A 10,531-nucleotide genomic window follows, 5' to 3' on the forward strand; every position below is an offset into this window, starting at 1 on the left:
GAAAATTTTATTTCTTTCTTTAAAAAGTCACTCAAAATCCGTATTTTCACTTCGGGTCGTCTAACAACCTTGCTTAACTATGAATATTGAAATCACTGGCTTCTTTATAGTTAAATCAATCTAAAAAAAAAAGTGCTTGTCATAGATTTAAAAAAAAAATGGTAATTTATAAAATGTCGTAACTCGATTTGAAATCGAACACTTTAAGGCTGAGAAGATTTAAATTCAAACATGGGTAAAATTCACTATTCAGACAGACCTATGATTCCTTAAGAAAGACTTAAGTTTTCTTAAGATTCTTAATGTTTTCTTATGAATACCTCAAGTTTTCATAATATTTCTTAAGATTCATTAAGAAAAAACTTAAGATTTTCTAAGAAACATTTAAGATTTTTGAGTTTTCTTAAGCGAAACTTAAAATATCTTCAGTCAGGCTAAATCTTCTTGCTGATTCTTTTCTATTCGTCTTCGGGCATTGAAATTCGTATAAATCATCAAAAATATGCATTGTGCTCGACTTACTTCTTAAGTTCGCCTAAAATCTTAAGTTTCTTTTGAAAAAACTTAAGAATCTTAAATTTTTTCTGAGAAATTTTAAGTTTTATCTTGAAGAAACTTAAGAAACTTAAAACATTCTTAAGAAAACTTAAAGAATCTTCAGAAAAAATTTAAAAAAAAACCTAAGAAAAATTAAGACTTTTCTGACTAGTGAATTTCACCAAATGAGTGAAATTCACAATCAGATAGTTTTAAGATTTCTTAATTTTTCTCAAGATTTTTTAGGTTTTCTAAAAAAAAAACTTAGGATTTTTAAAGTGTTCGTAAACGAAACTTAAGTTTTTCTTAAAAGGGCTTTAGAAATTATTAAGAAGTTTTTTTTTTAAAGAAAATTTATGACATTCTTAAGAGATCTTAAGACAGTATGACTAGTGAATTTCACCTAATGATCACTACTGTGAGAACATTTTGTTCTTATAAAAAATGAAATCAAAAATTTGGTTTGAACCCATTTTATGGACCTTGAAGGAGTTCAAAAGCCGTACAACTAAAAATGAAAAAGAAGAAGAAATTTTAACCCCCCCCCCCCGTAAAATTTGGTTCTGGCTACGCCCCTGGAAGGAGGAAAGAGTTTTTGATTTTTTTTTGCTGCGCTCTTATCACTCACGCAAAAATAGAAGAGTTCTCGCTTTTTGAGGGAGAAAGATAAGATAAGCAAGTGCAGAAAAAATTGGGAAAGCAGCAGAACAAATATTATTCGTGCAAGAAGACTCTAAGGGGCATAATATAAATCTAAATTTCTTTACTTAATCCCTCTTTGTGACTCTCACCTTGATTGCTCGCTTCGTGGTTGATTCCACGACCTGCGATGTCGTCAGACAATCATCTTGTTTGGCTTCCATCATCACCGTCTCAGGTGCACTGGGAAGCATCACTTGTGTCTCCACTGTGGAATTAACAAGTGTGTGATTTGCCTCCTCATCGTCGTCATTGTGATGATTCCCATTGGGAGTCTCATCATTATTGCCCACATCGCCATTATTTGTGTAATACCACTCCTCATCTGTCGACGGTTCACCGGATTTGAACGCCTCACTGCCCTGAGAGGAGAACTCCTTCTGCTCACCATCCGTGTCCAGGTGGCGAAAGTAGAAAATGGCACAATTCTTCGATTTACGATTGGAACGATTAAATTTGCTTATGTCCACTTTGCGCGAACGCTTCTGTGGCGTCAGGGATTTAACTTTGGGAGTCTCAGGGGTAGTTGGTGTGACCACAACTTGCGCCACGAGGCTCTTGGTCATCTCACCGGCATCCACAGCATCTACTCCCATTTCCATTTCTGTCCCAACCCCTTGATCAACAACAACCACCTTCAGCTCAGCCGGTGGTTGCTGTGGCTGTTGCACCTCAGGCAGGGTGAGGGATGAAAAGGGTGTCCCTGAATTACTATTTGAGCTCAATGAGCTTATTGTGGGCTTCTGTGTCACCTCACAGTCACTCCCTTCGGAATCAGCCTCAAAACCAGCTGCCTGTGCTAAGGGATTTCCCCACTCATCCTGCACACAAAGCCACACAGAGAAAGTCCCCCCAAAATTAGAATCAAAAAAAAATCAAAACCTTTCACTTTACTCACATCTGAACGGTTCTCATCGTTATCCTGGTAGAGGCTGCGACGGGAATTAAAGCCACAAATCGACGATAGACTACTCAATCTTGCTTGTTTTGCCACGGGCTCCTCATCTGTGTCTGACTGTGATCTCGAAATGTCCGGACTCTGCCGAAGATAACACAAAAAGTTAATCTTTTTCCCCACTCGCACACTTGCAAAGAAACTTTGAAATATATAAAGAATTTCCATGCGGGAGATTTATGAAAAATTCATGAAGAATATACTTTTTTAATTTATTCTTGAAAGTGAATGATTGGAAAATGAATTACGTTAGAAGAAGAACGTTTGTTTTTGACGTAATAAAAATTTTAATTGTGATTAAAAAAGCTCTTGGAATACAGTCGTGTATGCGTAGTAGGACCGTCGTCAAAAAAAGTTCTCCGCGGTAAAACAGCTTCAGAATAAGGAAATTTGCCTCCAGAGTGGGACAATTAGTATCTTGCCTTTCCAATAGTACTAATTGTCCCACTCTGGAGGCAAATTTTCTTATTCTGAAGCCGCTTTACCGCGGAGAACTGTTTTTGACGACGGTCCTACTACGCAGATACGACTGTATTCTAAAAAAGATTGAAGTGAAAGTTTTAATAAAAATCTCGAAGAAATGAATGAAAAATAAGATATTTTTATCATTATTTTCCTTATTTTCCTACAAAATGATATTTTCTTAAATTTTATATTTTTCAGAGATATTTCAATGTTGTCTATCCCTTCATCAGGTCTAAAATTCAAAAATTCTCTTTGTAAAAAAAAGTATGAAGAATTCCTTAAATTTTCTCAATATTATTTTATTAGGTTTTAAAAGATAAGAATGATTTTTTTTTATTTAACAGAATTGATTTTTTAAAGACCTTTTAAGTATTTTTTGTCTTTTCATCAGGTCTAGAATAAAAATTATTAAAACAGAGCAAGAAGATTTTTTAAAAGAATAAAAATACTTTGTTTAATCGGTTTTTCTTATATCGATCATGTTTAAAACATTAAATTTCACCGACATTATTTATTCCCTTCATTAGGTCCAGACAAGGGGTGTTTATCTGTAGAATATTTCGATTTATTTTACCGAATTATTCAAATATTGCCGAATAATTCGAATCTCGACGAATAATCTGAATTTTCTTGACCAAATAGTTCGAATTTTGAGAGTAATCTTAATTTTGACTAATGATTTAAATCTCAACGAATAATCTGAATTTTGACGAATAATCTGAATCTTAGCAAATATAGTCTGAATCTTCTCGAAGAATAATCCGAATTTTGGCAAATAATCCGGATCTTGATTAATAATCAGAACTTTCTTGACGAATTTAATCTAAATCTTGAAGAATAACCTGAATCTGAAAGAATAATCTGAAACTTAACGAATAATCCTAATCTCGACAAATAAATAGAATTTTGTATAATCCGAATCTAATTGACGAATAATCCGAAGATTTTCACTCAAATTAACACCCTTTCGGTCCAGAATTAAAAAATAAAGATTACAAAACAGAGAAAAAATCCTTAAATTTTCTTTATGAATTTTTAAAGGTTTAAAAAAACGTTTAGTTTATTTAACTGATCTATTCAAATCATTCATGTTTTTAAAAATTAATTTTTTAATGACATTTCGAGGATACTTACATATTCCCTTCATCAGGACTAAATTTGTAAGATTTCTAAAATTCCCATAAATTTCAATAAAATTTCCAATGAAATCCAAATGAAATTATCACTCCTCGAGCCCCAAAAAAACGGAGACTTATCAGGAAATCCACTCAGACAGTGTAAATGTTGATTCATTGTAGAACCCGAGAACAAATATTACGCGACTAATCGCACATGCACACACACATATCAAGCAACATTTGAGCCAATCAATTTAGAAATAAAAAAAAAACAGCAACATTTTCATTGCGTGCCCTTGCCATTTAGCACACAATCTTTTCTACATGGTAAATGGAGTTATCAGTGCAGAAAGTGCGGCACAAAAACGCGAGAGACCCTCGATGGTGAATTTAGTAGAAAATAATAATAAAAAAAAAACAAACGCGAATGGCGCAAAAAAGGTCGAGAAACTCAATGTGGTGTGATGTGCGAGAATTCAATCAAAATGGTCCCCACAGAGACATTAAAGTTTCACTATTAAAATTGAATTCTCTCATTGAATTCAGGCAGCATAGAGCTCTCAAAAAGAAATGAGTTTTCCCTCTCGAACCATTACGTTACGATATACCTTACCTATCTATATATATAATAAAGAATAATAATATCTATTTCCAATGCGAAATGTTGGCTGTATTCAATTGCTTGTCGGTGTTATTTATTATGTACTGAAATTTACGACAAATTCACTCATTCAATTTTCTCACACTGCACAGTTGACTTCTTCTCTTAAATATTGCGCAGTCTTAATGGTCGTGGGAGAGATAAATTTCGCTTTGATATTGAGATAAGACATGCTAATAAATTATTTATTATATATAATTTTTTTTATAAAGAAAAAACTTTAATCCGTGTTGTAAATCAATCATTTTGTTGGAGAAATTGGATGTTTTTTGTACCTTTTTTTTGCAATTAATGCTTTATTGCACGAGCCATGGATGTAGATTGTTTGGCTTTATCTCACACGAGTTTCTCGCGATAGCTTATCACGATTCACGAAAGAATAAAAGTTCCAAACAATAACTAAAATGCTTTTGTATTGAATTTTTTACAATTTATGGAAGTTTTTGCAAAATTTTCCATGATTTTAAGGCATTTTGGGAAATCGTCCGTGGAAAAAAATGCCGAAATTCATAGGATATTCTGGGCATATTCCCACGGAGTTTCCTTCAAGTCTCCACAGAATAATTTCAGGATTTTCCCAATTATTTCTCTTTTAATGTGAAAAGTGAAATTTATAATTCCACAATCGCACACAAAATCATTCAATTTCTTGATAAAAATTCGCAAAATAAATCTTTTATGGCAGGAAGAGAATTTTTATTATGTATTTTGTTTTGGCGTTGTAAATATAGCAAATGAATATTACATAAGAAACACTCACAAAATATCACATAATTATCTAAAATGACCATTTTTATTGTAAGAAAATTAGTAATTCAGACGTTTTTTCTTTAATAGCCTTTCTTGCTTCGCTTGTAAAAATATAAATTCGTTTTTTTTTGCTCTTCAGCCCTCGTTTTTATTACTTTTTTCCTCGCTTCTTGTGTTTTTTTGAAAATATAACACTCTAACCATAAATTTAACAATTTCCTCGAAATAGTGAAAGAAAAAAAAGGATTATGGAAACTATTAATTAATTATATAGGTAACCATTAATTAATGCAAACTCAATTAACACAAACAGGGTAATTAATTACATATTGATTATGTAAAGAAAAAATTGTGAGTGAGTGTAATCTATTAACACCGTTTTCTTGGTTGCGCTTCTTCGCGATATCTTTCACTTCATGATCATCGCGTTTCTGCCACTACATTCTTGGAAATATAGTGCAAAATAATTCTATATAATGTCATAGCGAGCCAAAGAGAGGGAATTATGTTGTATGGTTGTGACCCTAATTCCGTCAAACACTGAACCCCCATTAAATTTCTTGCGAAAAACCTTTCTTCTTCGTGCATTCAGGGCCCAGTCTGACTTCTATTTGGTTCTCAACAGTTAAAACTACGATGATTAATCTCACCTCACACGCAACACAATCGCGCCTTGTGTTAAATTAAATTTTAAAAGGTAGATTCAAGACAATTTTTCCCCTCCTCCTCCCCCACACGCCACAAAGTCTCTTCCACAATACAATTTTAACTTGAACAATTTTCCCTTATCGCGATTCCCCGTCGATATTTCGTGTCAATTTCAACTTTTTTTTATGTTCTCTCCCCAAAAAAAAATTGTTCTCTTCTTACTCCATGTTCCTTTTTTCAATTCCTTAATCGCACCTGTGTGATCGCGAACCGGTGAAACAGGTAACATAGAGAGAATGACGTGATATACCGTAGAGAAAAGAAATGCTCGTGAATCCCTTCCCCCGCTCCATTCTTTCTCTGCCGCACAACAAATTGAATTTACGTGATAATTTTCTCCTGCCATAGTGTTTCAATTAACGACAGAACAGGGAATTCATGTTGAAATTCTAGGAAAAATCAAGTATAGATTAGAAACTTCGATATGATCGAATACCATGAATTCCAAGGGCCAATCACTTCTCACATTTCATGTACCTATACCTACTCAACTTACTCAACTTACACAACAGTCTGTCTAATAAAGAAATGAGTGAGTAAAAGTTATTTGAAAAGTTCTTATAGGATATTTTCATGGGGTAAATGATGAGGATTTTTTAAAGCTTAAGTTGAGGTGAATTAAAATCTTAATAGTTATTTTTAATAAACTGAAAAAACTGAAAAATAAGCAGAAAATATTTAAAAATTTAACTAAATTCTCATAATCTTTATTCGTTCTTTAAATTCTTTTATTTTCATAAAAAATTTTATTAAAAAAATAATTTTAACGAAGAGATTTTTAAAGAATAACTTTAGCTTAAAAAATATCAACAAAATGGCTTTGGAACAGTTTTCGGCTATTCTAGGGCCTTCATCAGGTATTTAATTTTGTCAAAAAGGTCGAAATTAGGGCCATATTCAGCGTAGAAACTCTTTTATTTTTATTTTATGAACTTTTATCGTAAAAGTCATCGAACTTTTATAAGATAAAAGATATTTTACGCAGAATATTGATTTTTTATAATATATATTTTTTAATTTTTTTATTAATATATGGATAAAACCGAAGTAAAAGCTTTGAAATGGTCATTTCAAATTACCACAAAACTGTGAAGAATTTATCAAATGCATGATGGGCAGAATTGTTTTTTTTTTAAATTAATTGTTAATATTTAATTAATAAATTATTCAATTAATAATTAGCAAAAACTAAACAAAAACATGATTTTGCCTTCATAATTTTAGTAGGTATGAGATCAATTTCTGGTTTTTACGCTGAATATGGCCCTAATTTTAAAATAACTAAAAGAACATTGATTTTTTCTTCTTCTTCGCCATTTTAAATTTTTACGGTTGTTGGACTCCTTTCAAATATTAAATATTTTTGAAATATTTATTTTATAGGTATAGATAAATTTATTCAAATAGTTTTCTTTATTTAATTTTGAAGATTTCCTAAAATATTTCGGTAATGATCAACCCCTTCATCAGGTATTGGAATTCATGAAAAATCTTTAAAATTCTATTCAAGATCCAAAGGGATTTTTAACAGCTCATAAAAACAATAATTATTGTTGAAATTCGTCAAGAAATAATTTAAAAAATAACTTCTTTCATGATAAACTGTGCCCCTATAAAAGTTTTGAATACAAAAAAGTGTCAAACCCCATGCGGGGAATTCAAACATTTGAAAAAATCTATAAACACAGACATATAAAATCCATAAAATAGTGATGATTATGACTTTCTCTATTACCACAGCATCAGACACTTTATTTTCGTCTCAAAGAAGGTATTTCAATAAAATTCACATTCAGACACACGATTTATTTTACAAACAACTTTAGAACTTTAGAACTTTTTCCCGAGTGCACTAAAATCACCGCAATTGCCAACCCCTTTAGCATTCTTTTATGTTGTGTAGAAACATGTTATACAGAGAAGATTCGTGTCATAATTATTTTTGAGGAGACACATTTCATGACGCATTCACCAAGGCATTCGCCGAGTTCTATGACCCATTTTGAGCGTGAACTTAATTATTCCAATGAGAAAATAATTTAAGAAACTTCTCTAAAAGTCTCCTCGCGAGACTTTGTTGGCGCAGAAGCGAAACTATCGCAATTTTCTTATTTGTTTAACCATCTCTCTCTCACTCAAATTCTCTCTCGCATCTTCCTATTTATAACCATCAGCATTAAGTGGCTCGAAAAATTATGATCGAGGAAATCGTCGGAGTGTCTGAGTGTCGTTGTTGGCTATTTTTTTTCCTACTAATACTTCTTCTTTTCTCGAAACATTGAGCAAGGCTTGACGGGAGGAAATCAATGAATCTTCTCAATAACAAGTCAATCACACCACATTGTGTGCTCAAGGGTACAAAAATAGCCACAATGAAATAGAAATGAGAAAATTCCGGGATATGAGGAAGACAATGTGAAAATTTTTGAATACTCACCGGTGATCCTCTCCGTCCTAGTAAACTCTCGAGCATGCACTGAACCTCAAATGCCTTGAGATAGAGTAAGTGGTAGCGTCTCTCCAATCCCTTCAAATTCCCATCTCCACGGCGACTTGACGACGACGACGGTGACACGGATTTGTCTGTGGCACCTTCTTCAGATGCCTCCTTCTCAGCTGATCTTATGCACGCACCAACTACACGAGCCTGCGAAACTATTTCACGGTACAGATCCTAAAAAGAGCAAGAAAAAACGGAGGGAATGTTAGATTTTTCTTCTTTTTTTTCTTATACAGTGAATACATTTAATAAAATCTGTCTTAACGGCAATCTTTAGTTTATATTATAAATATTGCTGTAACCCTTTGAAGATATTAAAATATTTTTTTTAGAATTGAAAAATTCTCATTTTTAGACATTTTTTATGCTAAATTTGTATTTTTTTTTCGTGAAGAAAGCGTAAGAAATAATAAAGTTCGTTCCAAAATGAAAAAAAAAAGTTTCGTAGTACGTAGTAGTGATTTTGTCTACGGTCCAGCCGGGTAAACATTTTCAACAGAAATCAATTTATTACACATATCGAGTAGAAAATAGTTTTCGAGCATTAAACTCGTTCTTGAATGCCTTAATTGTATTTAAAAGCATCTTCTCATTATTTTTTATTTCATACGCGTACTGAAATGTAAGTAGTATTTTTTCACTTGACAATTACCCGGCTGGCACAGATTGTGTAATTTATTCTAAACCATTCTGATACATTTATTCAGTATTTTTATTCTTTTAATTTTAGAATAGTTTTGTGGATTCTAAACACAAAATTTAAGCTTAGATTTTATCTTTGTTCCAAAAAAATCGTGCTCATGAATAAAACATTCAAAGATGACCAGCCGGGTAAATCATTTTTCTACACACTAACATTTTTTACACATCACATAAAAAACAATTTCCGGACATAAAAATAATTTTAAATTCACAAAAAACGTACAAAATAATAAAGAAATCTGAAGAAAGAAAAACTTTTCTTTTGAAAAATGCAGATTTCACTGCAAACGTTGACTAATTTTGAGATTAAAATTCAATGTAAATTCTCTCTTATCTCACAACTCTCAACAAATCCATCACAATATTCGAGATAAAGCCAGGAAGATGCTCACAATCGCATTCATACTTCTTACACAACTATTTCTGTTCTACCGCATATTTCAATATTTTTTTCGGGATTTACGACACAACGAGCATCATTCCACAAATACTTTGTTTTAATATTGTAATAACAAGAAACATGCGAGGAAATTTTTAGACATTTTTTTTTAATCTCCTCCCAAGCAACACGCCACGACTACTGACTGCTTTGACAACTTTATGTAGTACTTTAAGACGTCGTATTTTTGGGTTTTCACGACTAGTCAAAACTCTTTTCTCAATATTTTAATTATTATTGCATCCCTGTTTATAATTGAGTAATATAAGTGGTCGTCGCCTTTTACTCTACGATTTAACATAAAAATAATATACAAAAACTGAATGCTTAGCAGTTTTTAAGAAAAGTAGTCGTAATGTTGTCGTAGTTCTGACAACATTTTGTAATGAGGATCCGTAAAGTTGTCGTGAGTAGTCGTGAACATAAAATCCAATTTTTGCCTAATCTTTTAATATAAATCACATTTTGAAATGCTTTCATCGTTGTAATTTACTTATAAAAAATTCCTGGATACATTTTAGTGCAAAATGTTGATTAAAATTACAATAAAACGCAATTAAAGAAAAACATGAGAATGACCACGAAAAGGAAGTCTTAAAGAAGTCATAATGCGTTGGACAAAATATTGAATGTTCCTGTGGTTATTATTTAGTTACAGAAACTAATTTTACATGATAATACTATTTACTGCATTTATCATTGGAATAAACAATTTTGAATTATCTTCTTAAATAAAAAAAACTTAAAATTAAAAAAATATTTATTTGTAACCGACTCATTTCTACGACAACCAAAAATAAGTCTTAAACAAGTCATAATGCGTTGAACAAAATATTGAATATTTCCGGGGTTATTATTCGATTAGAAAAACTAATTCTACATAATAATTTTATTTACTACATTTATCATTGGAATAAACAATTTTGAATTTTCTTCTTTAATAAAAAATAACTGAAAATTAAAAAATATTTTTTTGTAACCGACTCATTTCTACGAC

General features: G+C 31.7%; 1 protein-coding gene across 2 annotated transcripts in view; it reads right to left on the reverse strand.

Annotated features, from left to right (window-relative positions):
• The window catches only part of LOC129788275 (klarsicht protein), a 166,813-nt gene that overhangs the window by 42,152 nt on the left and 114,130 nt on the right, over positions 1-10,531 (reverse strand). For both annotated transcript variants that reach the window (XM_055824278.1, XM_055824277.1), the window contains exons 7-9: positions 8,331-8,567; positions 2,135-2,275; positions 1,329-2,057 (exon numbers count right to left, since the gene is read on the reverse strand). In XM_055824278.1, the coding sequence (XP_055680253.1) occupies positions 1,329-2,057; positions 2,135-2,275; positions 8,331-8,567 (1,107 nt within the window). The remainder of the gene's footprint in view (positions 1-1,328; positions 2,058-2,134; positions 2,276-8,330; positions 8,568-10,531) is intronic.

This window comes from Lutzomyia longipalpis, chromosome 1 (assembly GCF_024334085.1).
Source record: "Lutzomyia longipalpis isolate SR_M1_2022 chromosome 1, ASM2433408v1".
Taxonomy (NCBI): Eukaryota; Metazoa; Arthropoda; class Insecta; order Diptera; family Psychodidae; genus Lutzomyia; species Lutzomyia longipalpis.